Genomic DNA, 15986 nt, shown 5'->3' with positions numbered 1-15986 from the left:
TGACCTTTAACCTTTGACACACGGACACAACTCACCTTGACCGCAACCTGCAGTGGACTCGGTTCACCCGGGATCCCCAGAGCCAGACCTTCATACACCTCACCAAAGGCCCCGTGACCCAGACCCCTACACACACACACACACACACACACACACACACACACACACACACACACACTGTTACTCATACTGTCAGAATATTGAAAAGAAGCCTTGATGATGGAGTGTGTGTGACATGATGGAGCCCTGGGTTGTGGGCGTGGCCCTGGGTTGTGGGCGGGGTCACCTGGTGAGCGAGATGTTGCGTCTGGGCACCTCCTTCAGGTCGGTGACGGAGGCGGTCTTCCCGGCGAAGCAGTAGTTTGGGTTGTAGTCGGTCATGATGGTTGAAGCTCGCAGCTTACTGAGCTTACAGTCTGGACTCTGAAGCTCCAGCTGGATGGACTGAAGCTCCGTGTGTTTACGTCTGTACACTGGAGAGGTGAGAGGAGAAGAACATGAACACACACACACACACACACACACACACACACACACTCAGAGTGAACCTTGACCTGTTACACACTGATTGCTGGCAGAGGAAACAGGAGTCGGAAGCTTTCACAGCTTTGATTCATCTTCTCTCTTTGTGGCTTCATGAGAAGAGAACATTGATGCTTCAGACTGAAGTACAGAATGAAAGAAGGTAGAAGAGCTTTACTACATGCAGATTACAGGAATATGAATGAGACACACACACACACACACACACACACACACACACACACACACACACAGTCTGGGAGATGTCCAGGGTTACTGTATCTATGCTACAGGGGATCTCCTGGTCTTGATCCGGGGGGACCAGATGCACAGAGCTCTGCGGTGGGTTGTTGTGTTAGAAAGCTTCTCATGCAGATGGGCAGTATGAGCAGGTGTGTGTGTGTGATACGCAGACACACTTAAAGGGGGAAAAAGCAACATAAAGTGTCTCCATGGATCTTCATCTAGGCCCAAAGGATCTGGGTTCAGTCGGTGCTGTGACGCGGCGAATGTGAAAGCCGTAGCGTCAGTTTGTTGTTGTCGCACTCGTCGGGGCTCTGTGGATGCAAACAAATCCTCCTCGAGTGCAACGCGCGAGGAAAAACAGAACAGCAACTCTTCCACGCGCCTACGCCAAGGCACATCAAAGCTGCGTGGCCTTACAGAGACGCCGCGCAGACATATGTGTGCATCCACGTCAACATCACCTCAACCGCACACACAGATCCAGCTCTGAAATGGAAACACCGTCTATTTTGTTTCCCAGTAGTGAAGTTGCACATCACTTAATGGCTTCATTCGTGTTTTTTTTTCCGATCGACACGTGAGAGGTCGGTGGCATTTAGGTAAATATTTATCCAGCTGGGGGATGAGAAAGCCGCGAGAGGCGTTGCAATTTGTCCCCCGCTTTGGTAAACAATAAGGACAGATCAGGTATTATTAGTGAGCACACAGCAGTAACACACACACATACACACACAGACGCAGCCATTGTGTCACACCAGGTTCATCTTACCTGACGTGCTTTGTGATTTATTGCATGTGGGTTTTTGTTTTTTTTACACAAGCTGAATTGTATTTTATTGAAATCCGGAAAAGTCCAAAACAAAAGAAGCCAAATCCTCTTTTGTCCAAACAAAACAAGAAAATTATTTGTTGAATTTGAATGACAATACGCACAAAAGCTCTGTGGTTCATTTCCTTTCATCAGCGCGCACATTTGAGGCCATATACGGTCAGCGCCTCCTGCTGGTTGAGGGTGGCAGCGTAAGCGTGAATGGAATTCTGTTTGTTTGGTTTTGTCGAGAACTTTTTCCATTGAGCGGCTCGGTGCTGTTTGCCTTCAGTTTAAACACTTTTGCATCTATTTTAAGTATTTGCCACTCGTTCTCTTCTCACGTAGCTCAAATTAAAGTGGAATCTGTTACCTCTGATGCTCCTGCTGCTCTGTTTGAATGAATATTTAATATCAATGTTAAATCAATCTACAACCAACAAGACGAGGCAAATCACAGTAAAATGACAACTTACAGGGGTTTGATGTTTGTGACATGATTACCATCATTGATTGTCTCTGTCTCGTCTGCAGGGCGTGGCCTTTGCCTCACTCTTCTTCATCCTGGTGTCCATCACCACCTTCTGCCTGGAGACCCACGAGGCCTTCAATGAACTGCACAACCGGACAGAGCTGGTAAAGACAGGGAACGTCACGCACACGGTGCAGACGTGGGAGACGGTGACCAAGCCCGTCCTCATCATGGTGGAGGGCGTCTGCGTGGTCTGGTTCACCTTTGAGTTCCTGGTGCGCATCGTCTGCTGCCCAAACAAGCTGGAGTTCATCAAGAGCACGCTCAACATTATCGACTTTGTGGCCATTCTGCCATTTTACCTGGAAATGGGACTGAGCGGTTTGTCGTCCAAAGCGGCGAACAACGTGCTGGGTTTCCTCCGTGTGGTGCGGTTTGTCCGGATCCTCAGGATCTTCAAGCTGACGCGTCACTTTGTGGGCCTGCGTGTGCTGGGCCACACGCTGAGGGCCAGTGTCAACGAATTCCTGCTGCTCATCATCTTTCTGGCACTTGGCGTCCTCATCTTTGCCACCATGATTTACTATGCCGAGCGCATCGGCGCCAACCCCAACGACCCCACCGGCGCCAACCACACAGACTTCAAGAACATCCCCATCAGCTTCTGGTGGGCCGTGGTGACCATGACAACGCTGGGCTACGGAGACATGTACCCCCGGACGTGGCTGGGCATGATGGTGGGGGCTCTGTGCGCGCTGGCGGGGGTGCTGACCATCGCCATGCCGGTGCCGGTCATTGTGAATAACTTTGGGATGTATTACTCTCTGGCCATGGCCAAGCAGAAGCTGCCCAAGAAGAAGAAGAAGCACAACCCCAACCCTGACGCGCCCACGGACTCGGCCTCCCTCATCAAGTCCGAGACGAACTCCCACAGAGAGAGCACCCAGAGCGACACGTGTCCGCTGGCTGCTGAGGAGAGCGTCGGCAGGAACCGCTCAGGTCAGATCGCCGCGCTCCAAACACGCAAAACCTGAAGCTCCCGAGTTTGTGTTTAACTTCATTCAGTTTGGCTGCGAGAAGGATTCCTTGCTTCCTGCCAGGCGTGAACCCCCCGCAGCTATGTGTCCAGCTAGGTTTCCTGTTCTACAGAGCGTAATTGAGCTTATTACAGCGGCTACAAAGCAGCGGCTGATGAAAGGACGGCCGTGGAGTTATAGCGACACAGACTGAGACAGCTGGAAATGAGGAGGAAATAGCTAAAAAAGTGTAAATGTATAATGAATCAATCCTTCATTTCCACCATGAGGGAACAGGCGTCTGAGGGGGAGGGAGGGGGGGGGGGGGCTGCTTAAGGGTTTGACTCATTCATCTTCCACCTTTTTAATGTGATGACGTGAAGTATAAGGGACTCTTAAGGTGCAGAAATAAAGGGATTAAGCCGAGCTTTCATCCTTTTTAGAATTTCCCTTGCAAATGGCGTGATGAACACCTGCTGGGGCCCCGACGCCGCTTTGAACTTCCTGAGGCTTTTTCAGGCCAGATGAACGTCGTTGCTCAGTCACACAGACAGTAACACAACCTGATCAAATCACCGCTTACAGCATCTCTCGCTCAAATTGGATTTCGTGACAGGAGAAAACTGTTTTGTGCGGCGTATACTTGTGCCTTTGTCTGCCCGGGCCCACAGGGGGGGCCGGTGTGTGTGTGCGTGTGTGTGGGTGTGGGGGGGCACCTGCCAGTAAAAGCTTTGGCATTTACGTTGCGGTGTGTTTTCTTTTTTGTCATCCTTTCAGACTCCAAACAGAATGGCGATGCAAATGTGGCCGTTTCTGAGGAAGAAGGCTGCAGCCTCACCCAGCCGCTGTCCCCCAGCGAGCGATGGTCCCTGAGGTGCTCGCGGCCCCGAGACAAGACCAAGAAAGAGGCTACCTGCTTCCTGCTCACGTCCGGAGACTTCTCCTGCCCCGGAGACCCCAACATCCACACCGGTAGGTCAATCGAATTACCCAAGTCACTGCTGTCGTCCTGCAGAGGGAGACGTTTAGGGTCCATGGGTACCGACGGCGTGCAAATCGCTCACAGCTCCGATTGATTGTCAAATGTCTGCACAGGAGCGTCGGAAACACCAGATGGAGAGAAAACGACAGAGGAAAAAAAAAGTCCCAAACTCTCCATAAAGTCTCCTGCAGTTCCAGTACACTCAGACATTTTTAGTCATCTTTCATCGGGCGGATCAATACAGGATCAATACAAGTGCTCCGTAGCACAAATTGCATCATCAGTTTGTCTGCGTGCTCTCAGGGAACGAGACTTTGTTGAATAATGCAGCGACCTCACCGGGAGTTTGCAGGTTGTGAGTAGAGTTATTGTGTGAGAAATGTTTAAACGTCTCCGTCTCTGCACATTTTTTCTCTCATTTTGCAGCCACAGTTCCTCAGCTTCTGCTACTACTTCTTCCTGTTTTGACGTTTCCCGCAGACCGTTCAGATCGGCAGAGCATTTAGTTCATGCAAATGCGATGCAAATCCTGCTGGTTAGTCCCTTTAAAAAACAGGCGTCTCCATTGGGACACGGCTGGGGGACCGTCTCTACTCGATCGTGTCCAAACTACCACCACATACTCACACTAGGCCCAGTTGTTGTTGCTGAACCTCCCAGACTTTGGCTTCACTAATCGTTTTACCACTGATATCCGATCCAGTCAACGAACACATCATGTCCCGTAAGACGTTTACATGCCTGAATGGGTCGATACAAAGACGACTCATCGCCTCAATCGCGTTGTAGTCAAAGTTTTAAAGTGCACGTGAGCGAACGGCCTGAAATCTGAGCTCAAATCTCAAACTGTGGCAGATTAAAGCGTTTGTGACTGTTTAAAGAGCGGGCGAAAGCAGCTTCACTCCCACATCAGTCAACATCCCGACACCGTAAGCGATCCAACAACAGATCAGGTGTTCCCCCGCAAAACTGCACTTTGCCGCCCTGTGCGCCTTTCTCTTTTTTTTCTTCTCTCTCCCGAAGCTCATTAGCATGTGGCTGTCAGACAAAGACGAAGCCAGCAGATAAATGTGCACTTAGCTCGGCCCCCGTGAGAATACATCCCTTTTCTTTTTTGACAGCCCATTACACGGTAATTGTATTTTTACCATGTTGCCTGAAAGCCTCGTCAGTCCCCCTGAATGTGTCGAGCGTGGCGGCCCTTGGTGTTGCTTAATGGCACGTTGTCACACACACACACACACACTCTGTCACTTCTGTCTGACAGATGAAATGAAAAGCTAAAGATAAACGCAAAGTGAGGACAACTTGCATATTGAGAATTGGGGAAAAAAACGTTGTCGCCGCTGGGATTCAACGCCGTCTCGCCGTTTGTGTCCAACAACTCGGGTCAGATGGTGGAATTGGCGAGCGAGTTTTCCTCAGATCGCGGGTTGAAGGAGGACGGAAAGCTGAGCAAAGCCAGAACGCCTGAAAACTAATCTGCCAGGGAGCAGGAGGGGGGGTAATTCAATCCAGAGAGCTGTGTCTGCTGTGTATGTGGACATCTCAGTCTATTACAGGGGAATATCTCTCTCTCTCACACACACACACACACACTTTACCTGCCAAATGGACCGGCACTGTTTCCTAACACGGTTAAAACAATTGTGTCAGAATTTGGCCCAGAATCCCTCTGCTTTTTGTGCACGACATCGCCGTCGGTCAGATGGATGCTGCAGAATCGCTCGCCGCCGCAGCTCTGCCCGCAGCGGGGTGGAGGGGGTGTGAGGTTAATTCCACGCAGGGCTACAGGATATAAGTTATAGATAATGTATCACGAGAGCGGCGTGGCAGGAAGCAGAGAAGAGGACAGATGGAGGCTGCACGTCTGAATACGCTCAGATGGTTATCAGGCCACAGGAAATGGTCGGCGGCCCTCCAGTCAGAGAGAAACACACTGAAGAAACATCCTCCACAGTGAGGACCAGAGTGAGGATTTGTGTTCTCGTGTACATTAATTAAACCATTCGCCAAAGGGAGTAAATGTAAATGACGTCTTAAGATCTTTTCAATCAACACCACAAAACATCCAACTGTTAACACACAATTGGATTTAATTGAGTTTAGCAATTCATTAGCACATCGGTGCCCGCACTCTTTCAGCAGGGTTCCCCTTTTGTAGATAAGAAAATCTTCTGCAATACCTCTGCCCCCTCTTAAGGAACCGCTGCTGATAAAACTGACATTTTAGCTCAATCAAGGAGGGAAACATTAGCCAAGAGAACCAGGTTGAGAATGAAAAAAATGTACGTTGATCTACCCTGAGAAATCCACAGCACTACCATTTCCCCCCTCACCAATTACAAACATTGTCTGTTTACATTGTTTGATTAATAATGCACTTTATTGACATTTTGCATTCAGCATATGAAGTGTTAAGGAGGATAAATCCCATTGTGGTTCAGCAATCTCTCATTCTTTCAACGTACTCGCCCTCATTTCTACAAAAACCTGAATTAAAGCTTGTAGGACTCAATAACAGACCAATTTGTGAGGTTTGTTCTAACTCCTGAGTTAGTTTGCGTGCTCTGATGCTTCACAAGGTCTTGAATCTCACTTTTTGGCAGCGTGCTGGGTGATTTTGTGGCGATCTTAACACTCCCTTCACAGCTTTCTGTGTACCAGAGCAACAACACTATCAAGCACATTGTCTCAGTCTGCCACGCCGCCTGCTCGTCTCCTTATGATGAGAGCGCAATGGTGTGACGAAGCGTTCAAGCGGCACTAAGAGGGAGGCAGCGGCAGCGGCGGCCATCACAGAGGAGAGGAAAAGGCTTCATTACATTACATTACATTACGATCATTTGGCAGACGCTTTTATCCAAAGCGACTTTGGAGCAGAGGGGGGAGCAATTTAGGGTTCGGTGCCTTGCTCAGGGGCACCTCGGCAGGGACTCGAACCGGCAACCCTCCGGTTCCCAAGCGGAAGCTCTACCGAGCTACTGGGTCAGATGGGCCTTGTGCGCTCCCTGGTGACTCCCTCTGGATGATGATTGTCACTAATAGGTTTCCATTAACAGCATGGGTGGGCAAGGCTGAAGCCCCCTGCTGGCCTCTGTGCTGACCACAGGCCCCGGCTGTACTCATGTCTCTGGACATTTTTGGGGACTAAATGCATCAGTGGGTTCAGAGTCACACAACCAGCGACGGGATTTCTATGAAGATTATTATCTTACACATAGTAGACAGTAGAACGTGCAGCATGTGTCTGTTCATAAAACTCACAGATCACGCTTCTGGCAAAAACATGTTTCAGCCCCATTATAACGCTGCCTGTATCCCTGCAGAAGTCCTTACCTGTCTGTCTATCAACGCCGCAACAACAACATCCTGTCTCACTTGAACCGACTTGAAGCCTGGATCGTCCCCGGGCGGGTCGGAGACGATCCAGGCTCTTACCGCAGCCCCATCGTTTAGAGGCGCTGACCCTCATCAAAACCACTTTACACTCCCAGCTCCACACCGCCCCAGAGCGCGATGGAGGTCACAGCCCCCCCGATGAAGCCAGCAGGGTTGCATCATCCCAAAAAAAAAAATCAGAAATGCAATCCCGAGGTTGCCGAGATAGACGCCTTCCACTCCCCTCCCCAGCCCCCCCGCCCCACCTGCGGCTCAGGCTGGACCATGAAAGCCACAAAGGGAATGAGTGACAAAGGACAGGCAGACTGAGAGAGGGCCTGACATTTACTCTGAGCATGATAGAACTGGACTGCAGTCATGGAAGGTGTTGCTGCATAATGTGATGTTTGTGTGAAACAAATAAGAAGTAGATGATCAGGACTTTGGAGGCTTCGTCCTGATACGAAACCACACTGTTTACATGTGAAAGTGACTGCTTTTGATCCCGTTTCTGCGCTCTTTCTCCCCACAGAGAGCTGTAAAGACATCCTCGCCGCCCCTGGAAACTACGCTCAGTCCGAGGTGATGCTGATCGGCTACGAAAAGGAGAGAGGCCACGAACTGAAAGAGTACCCGCTGTGCAGAGATCCACCTCCGGCCCGCACCTTTCTCTCCTGAATGAACTGATTCGGTGTAGAAAATGCATAGCAGATTTATAATATTTACACTCATTTATATGTTACGAGGCATTCTGCATGTAATGCATGATCTAGCATTGTAAGATGTACCCTGAATTCATACGCTCATCATGTAAGCTGACGCTGCACCACGAGACAGAAGCTCCTGGCTCCTGCGTGCATTTAAAGAGTCCGTTTCGTGTTTTCCTGCCATTAGTGGAAGTAGTTTTGCTGGTGTTTATCTGCTCATTGCAAAGCAGGACACAGATTCCTGCACTCACCTGAAGATAAAGTGGCCCGCAGACTGAGACGGCAAAGGAAGACTGGATTTTGTCTTGTTGTGTGCGTTTGGCACTGGTGGAGCATCTGGTAGCTTCTCTGGATCTGAAAGGTTTTGATCGTGAGAGATCGCCACTTAGAATTTATGAGAGGTTTTTTTTTAAATATATATATATATAAAGATATGTACAGATATGTTTAGTTTGAGTTCTTTTTGGAACTCAAAAACACTTTGATGTCATTCTGATTCCCGTCTTTTATTCCGTAGAATGTTGTAAAATGTCGAGTAAGAACAGCCAACATGTGTCAATATGAGCTTGTACAGCAGAAATGTTACTGTGAACTGTAGGAGTAGAACTTGAATTCATCGTTCACTAAACAAACACACAGATTCATTTTGGCTCAGTCTCACATGCAGGTTTTCCAGACACACAGCGGCTGTAAATCCTTGTACATAGGAAGAAGACAAAGTCACAGGAGTAGTGGTCGAGTCCGTCCATTACATCAAACTATTGATGCATCATTCCTGGTTGAGTCGGGACCAAATGTGGACTCTATTAGATTACATGCTAGATTTCCACGGCCATCGTTAGTATAAGTACACGCATGACGATAGCATTAGTTCCACTTGTGCCTAATGTTGAGTAATGGAGCTTAAATATGTGCAGTAATGTCATTAGATAACGTAACACTGCTGGTGGTGTCAGATTTGTAGAAGCCGTGTTACATGTTTCCAATCTGACAGACGTGTGGTTTCTTTCACCGGAGACGTTTTCATCTTAACGGTCGACCATAGTGGCCTTATATTAGATAAACAAAGGGAAAGAAGTTCATTCCCTCTTAAATAAGGTCTTAGCCCCTTCCTGACCCGAGGAGTTTGTAATTCTGTACAGGCAAAGTTCTATGTAGCGCAGTATATTGTACAGGATGATCCTTTAAGATATTTCTCTAACGTGCTTATGCGACATGAAAATAGCTCTCACCTATAATAACAGATTATTATTTTGATAATTCAACTCTATTCACCTTTTTAATCCTCATTTCCTGTTTTCCTTGTTGTATATGGAGAAGCACACATGTATCAGATTGATATTTGCCCATTATGGATTGTATAGGTGCTTGTATTGGATTTGAAACCCAGTCAAACTGTCAGATGTTCTGTGTCTGATGCAAAGCAGTGGATGTCTTGTGTCACGTAGGCAAATAAAAATCCATTTTCCTGTGTATTGAACATGATCGTGTGCAATTGTTTTCTTTGAGCAAATGCTATATATTTCCTTCATCAGTATGTTATGGAGGTTGGCCAATTTGTTGGGATTCATTCACACAAAAACATAATGAACATGTATGTAATATGTATGTTTTGTCCAGTATAATGATGTGCACAGTGTAGTGGGCTGTATGTTTACATGTTATATATAGTACGGGTGAACATTCAGTGCTATTTTTAGCTGCACAGTGTGAGGGTGCAGAGTGGCCGTGTTCTCCATCTCTGTCTATGGTGAAACACGTGTTGCGCGGTTGATCTGGTGCTTGTGTGATGGCAGTCACACAGCCGAGCCTCCTGCTTCCCTGAGCCTCCATGATTATGTACTGAAGGTGGAGATGGCACACAGAAAGCATCTCCATGGCGATTTGGGATGACAGGCAACACTAATTACTGCTCGGCTGCCTCCCTCAATCCCTCCTTCCCTCCATCTCTGACATGGAAAGCAAGCAGAAACACAAACACACACACACACACTCACAGACACACACGACCTCAGCACAGTGAGACCATCATTACGGTTGTTGCCCATGAGGAACGTTTTGGTGTCCAGGGATGTTTTGTGTGGTGCACTGTAGAGACTGGTGTGTGTGTGTGTGTGCTGCAGCTAAACCCAAGCAGGTGACAGCAGGTCCATCCACTGTATGGCTGCTCTCACACCAGGTTATTCATTTCTTCTGATGTATTACTGCTGATGTTAGTTAGTGCAGCTGTGTGCATACACATACACACACACACACACACACACACACACACACACACACAGACACACACAGACACACACACACACACACACACACAAACACACACACACACACACACACACATACACATACACACATGTACATATGTGCAAGATGTTAACAGCTGTGTGTGGATGGATTTTGTGTCGTCCATGCAACAACAACAATAATAACAAAAAGAAGTAGAAGCAGAAGAAGGAAGGAAAACCATTTGACTTGGGAAATAAAACAAAATGAAATGAAATAAAAATACATCTTTGAAATCATAGTTAAAGTATAAATATAATATAATACCATACTGATGATAAAACATACTTTACATATATTATTACAATATATGATAATACACAACATGACAAGATATAAAGTGTATACTGATTTGGGAGTTAATTGTAATAGATTTGTCTAGTAAAGGATTTTTGCAGCTGTTCAGTTTGAGTGAAACGTAGAATTGCAGAAAAGGATTCAGACTCCAGAGGGTTAAACCTGTCCTCTCCATAGGAGCTAATAACGGCCCAGCTGGATGCAGTGATTGGGTCTAATGCTGTACTTTGATGACTCAATCATCACAAAGCATCATCACAGCCAAAGCTGATGGTTTTGCACACCTGAATGAGTGTGTGAGTGAAGCATCACGGGCTCACTGTGACTGATAGAGTGTGTGTTGTGATTCATGAAACAGGGATGAGGAGAGCAGGAAGAGAAGGAGCAAACCTGCCGGGTCTTGTCCTGTCAGCCCCGATTACTCCCTTTCATTGTTTCCCCTCAGTGGTTGCTTAATTTATTTTTTTCCCTCTCAGTTGAACGTTGTCATGACAATATTGAACACAGTTTCCATGGAGAAATGCTCTGCCAGAGCCAGATCACAATCAAATGAAAAGAAAAGAGAGCCATGTTGACTTCTTATCTTGCCGGCTGGAATAACAAACTTTCACTTCTTTATGGAGTTATGTAACTAGAAGGAGGTGGTCTATAATAAGCAAAGTGTACTTTCCATCTCCATGAGCGATAAGGAGGTTTCCATGTCTAATTTTAATTATGTATGGTACTGTTGAGGCCCACAGATTCAGAAGCCATCAGGGTGTTAATGTGTAAAGTGGGAATTTGGATCAATATAAGGAACACACTTTGTCAAACTGGATCCAATCAGAATGAAGTGTTTACTCTGTGGTCTGCAGCATGCTTCCATAGATAGATAGATAGATAGATAGATAGATAGATAGATAGATAGATAGATAGATAGATAGAAAGAAAGAAACCTTACGACCACCGGAAGCGCTTTTGTCTCAACATGCGTCAACATTTGTTGTTGCTTATAGCGCCATCTGTCTGTGGTCACGTTATCGATCTGCTCTGCTGCTGAAGTTTGGTTTGAAAGATGTAAACATTCTGGACGCTCCAGCTGTACGTTCATGTTTATGCATGTTTGTTTGCTTCCTTTAAGTCATTTTGCCCTTTTACATACTTGTCAAAACTGAAGACATATTAATAATCTTAATAACAATTCTTTTTAGAGATGTATTGCTTCTAGAAGTAATTTTTGTCATCTTAATTCTAAACAATTTTAGAGAATGGACATCCAAGAGCTGCAAATCAAACCCATGTTTTAATTTATTTAGTGAGCCCCCATTTTTGTTGACAGCCTGGCAGAAATCCTCACATGCCAAAGTCTGATGTATGTGGTAAGATTGTTGTTGCCATGACTACTCGACTGCCAGCTGGTGTCTGCCTATAGAAAGTGTCTTAGCAGGCTTTGGGTTTGAGTCCCGTTGGTGTCGGCCCAGTGTGACATTCCTCCAGCCCAGAGAGCTCAATTCAATTTCCTGCTAACACTGTGCAGTAATTTGTTCTGAATTCGTCACGAGTAGCAAACCCAAGTGCACGATGATCTACGGCCTCCATTAGGCTTCTGGGCGTCCGTGGCTGCGTGCTGATGTCAGTATAACCCAACACAGATAAGAAAGCCATGAGGTGCATCAAAGAAATCTGATCAAACGCGCCATGATTCATCCGTCAGTCCATCAGTGTTTCTCGGCTTTCCTGTTTCCAGCCGCTTCCTCCGGCTCTGAGGGCAACGAGAGAGGAGCCGGGAAGAACGCTGCGGTCGGTCGCCGTGTGGGTGGAGCTTTGGGACAATTACCCGCTTCCTCCTCTCTTCCCTGTGTTCTCCTCCAGTTCAAAGGTCGTCCCCATTCGGAGAACTAACCTCTATTAGCCTCGGTGAGTTGAGTGGACGCGGAGCCGCAGAAGCTTCACTCTGCTCCTATGAGAAGGCCAGAGGATCCTGTGCTGAGCTGAGCTGCTCCCAACTTAGATGTCATCCCTCAGAACATGTCGGTCAGTCTCTCTCTCCTTATCTGAGTAAGGGGGAAGACGCACAATTTGATAAAACATGAATGTTCTTGATGTCCTAAGCAGCACACGATGTTCCTTTCCTGTCATATTAACGACCCCATGAAAGATTGCACTCATGAATTCTGTTTAAATTCCTCAGATTCCACATTTTCGGCTCTATTTTATTATAAATACAATTCATTCCTAAAAACTGAACAATGTAACTCTCTAGTGTTGCTTTTATATCAAAAATAATGACTTCACAACAAAAATGAGAATTTGGATGAAGACAAATATTGTAAAGTGGTTTTATTTCATTTTAATATTCTTTGGCAATGCTCCTCCCTGTTTTCAATGCTTGACCAGATTCTGATGCTAGATGTTCTGAGTGGGAGGTCAGACGGCGTGACATGGCAGGAACCATCAGGCCGTACCCGTCTCTCACCACTGATGGTACATTCCGGTTTAAGCTTCACTCATGGGTTTAATCCTGATCGTATAATGCAACAAAGCATGGGATCAAAGCGTTTCCTGGCGTTTGCTTGATGCCTCCGTCTGTTCTGTCGGTGGTCTGATGGTAAGGTGAAGGTTTCTGAGCAGAGGGGAAGACGGTGGCAACGGTGGCGGTAGTGGCGACTGCAGCGGTGGAGGTGTAGTGGTTTATTGTCCTCTGGGGTCAACGCTGATGGAGCCATAGATTTAAAGGGCAATAACCGTCTTCTTTCCCTGTTGTACATTTAGTTTCCCACTTTTTACTGTTTCTCACACACTCAAGCGCGCGCACACACACACACACACACACACACACACACACACACACACACACACACACACACACACACACACACACACACAGCGGGTGGCCTGGGAGAACAGGGAGTGCTGTCCATTAGTGGCCCACAAGAGGCCGGCCTTCTGCTGAACACATAATGTTTCCTGCGGTGGGAGGAAACTCCCTGCAGGATAGTTGACTGAAATATAATTCTTTTGCTCTTCACAGATCATTACACTTCCGTCACCGTTCACAGGGGGGGCGAATTGGTTCCACTTGTTTTTGTTGTCATTTGTCATCAGGAAGCAACAACCTCTTCTGCCCCGGTGGCGTTATAATTACAAATGGACGCCGTAATAGCAGCAGATTCACGGTTCAGTTGTAACACTGAATGCAGCACGGAAAATTTTTTTTTTTTTGGGATAGATGGTAGGAGGGAAAGAGAGCAAACAGAATGAAAGATGGAGGTTAATAATGAAGGAATGACAGGATCAATGAAGGAGGGGAAAGGAAAGAGCAGGAGGAATAAAGCAAGGAAAAGAGCCGTCGCACTAATATGATGAACAGGGTTGCTATGGTGATGCAAATCTTGAAAACTTTGAACTAGTTATGAAAATGTTTGATATTGATTATACTCTTACAAATCACATTATTATTAAATGTCAGTTATTTTGTCTTCATCATCATCATCATCTGTCCGTTGCTATGAGACGATGACTCCTTCTGTTAAGAGTACATAAGTTTGCTTTACAATGATGTCGTAGATGTAAAGGTCACAGAAAATCTTTGTAATTCATATTAAACTCATTGATGTTGAATCTTATTTTGCGATCAAACATCTGGTTTTCTCACATCTGGTTTCATAGTAAATTATAATTCTTCTTTCTGCCCTTGAAACTTTATTCCATCATGCATCAATGAATTAACAGAATAAATTGTTCAAACTTGATCAACTTTTGTAGTTGCACCCTCAACAAACCTGCGCATAAGAAACATAAACGCTCACACCTCTAATCTGAATCTTCCTCTGAGGTCCCCTGATTGTTGGACAGTTTTGGCCCTGCGCCTGCTCTGAAATCGGAGACGTCCTGAACAATCAAACTTTCACCAAGTGACCTGCTGCTTGGACTCCTGCCAGTGTGTAAGGAAAAATCCAAAACAAAGATCCCCGCTGCGTCTCCGGGAATTTCTGAGAACTCCTCTCCTGTCCTAGGACGTCTCCCGGTTGGACTGCACGTGTAAACAACTAGAAAACCCTGCGCAGAACATTTCATGCCCTCATCTCCGTATGTTATAGATGCGTTGTCAAGGTGGCCCGCGCATCTTTGTCGAGCAAAGTTTACGAAACTTGTGCGGAGTCTTTTGTCTGGACATCCTCTCGTAAAGCTCTTTACTACCATTTAGTACATTTGTGTTGCAGTTGATGAGCGATGGCTGGTGTAAGAGCTTGGCCATTATGTCTGAAGACGGTGAGGAAATAACCCGGCCATTAGTATTAGCGCTCACAATCACTGCATCCACTTAGATACATCCCCATGCAGTCACTTCCTGACACTTTTTTGAAAGGAAACCGGCTACAAACGGGTCCTGCGTAAGCGTTTCAAACATCCCGTATCTCCACAACACCCTGAAGGCCTCTTTTGAAAGCGCCGCACACACTCGCTTTTACAGTAACGGTGCGCTGCAAACATTCATTTCCATCCCTTTACTGTATGCCATTACTTATGCATAATAAAGTCTTCGACCGCCCCTTCTGAAATCAATGAGTGAGTTAGAGAAGTAGAACATGCTGCAGTCTAATCAGAGATCCCCCTGTCATTACGGACGGACGGAGCGTTTCAGAGCCTGCACTCCAGCACGGCGGCTGAATGGGTGCAATCATTCCCTTTTGACTGGGGCCACGCACGCTAAATGGCTGATGCATTAGTGATGAGGCCTCCCCAGGTAGGTGCGGGATCATCAAGGACGTATTGTGCTCCCTCTGAACTCTGCTCCCACAAATACAATATGACATTAATAAATATTTGATGTTTACTAATTGCAGCCCGGTCACGTGACCTGTTTCTGATTGCATGTAGGCGGGGACGTCTGATTTTTAAAGCTGGATGTGAGTGGATTTGCTTTGTGCGTTTGGTTTGGTGTGGAGTCCTGTAAGAGGGATGCAAATGTGTAGCAATTTCATCAACAGTTGGAACCTCTTCATGACTAATTTAGTGCCTCAATCTGAACAGAATCAAACGCCCAATAGCTTCAATAAAAAGTGGAGACCTGGCAGAATTATAAACCTATTACTATAATCGACCTTTGACCAAAATACTTACTGGTTGTGGGCATTAGAGCTGCAACATCTCCTCAGTGTTTGAATACTTAAAAGTTGCTTAAGGGGAAATGGTGATGTTGTGATCCACAGCCGTCTCCATCCTCCCCATATGGCTCATCTCTGTGTATCGCCCCCCTTTCCTCTCACCAACCTGCCTGGTGTGAACT

General features: G+C 46.5%; 1 protein-coding gene across 1 annotated transcript; it reads left to right on the top strand.

Moving 5' to 3' along the window:
- The first annotated feature begins 974 nt into the window (after positions 1-974).
- On the top strand, positions 975-9614 carry kcnc4 (potassium voltage-gated channel, Shaw-related subfamily, member 4). The gene is made up of 4 exons (XM_076159287.1): positions 975-1010; positions 2111-3047; positions 3842-4036; positions 7960-9614. The coding sequence occupies exons 1-4, from the start codon at positions 975-977 to the stop codon at positions 8103-8105; spliced, it is 1314 nt and encodes a 437-aa protein (XP_076015402.1). The 3' UTR covers positions 8106-9614.
- The last annotated feature ends 6372 nt before the right edge of the window (positions 9615-15986 follow it).

This window comes from Genypterus blacodes, unplaced genomic scaffold (assembly GCF_046128005.1).
Source record: "Genypterus blacodes isolate CSIRO-AG114 ecotype Tasmania unplaced genomic scaffold, CSIRO-AGI_Gbla_v1 ptg000094l_1, whole genome shotgun sequence".
NCBI classification, from domain to species: Eukaryota; Metazoa; Chordata; class Actinopteri; order Ophidiiformes; family Ophidiidae; genus Genypterus; species Genypterus blacodes.
Note: the sequence above shows the minus strand (reverse complement) of the source record. Positions and strands in the feature narration are given on the sequence as shown.

Excerpts from the sequence above, each read along its gene's own strand:
- kcnc4 (XM_076159287.1), top strand. The coding sequence starts at position 975 with ATGGATCTTCATCTAGGCCCAAAGGATCTGGGTTCA. Across the intron at positions 1,011-2,110 it reads GCCCAAAGGATCTGGGTTCA|GGCGTGGCCTTTGCCTCACT; the intron begins GTCGGTGCTGTG and ends TCTCGTCTGCAG. Across the intron at positions 4,037-7,959 it reads AGACCCCAACATCCACACCG|AGAGCTGTAAAGACATCCTC; the intron begins GTAGGTCAATCG and ends TTCTCCCCACAG.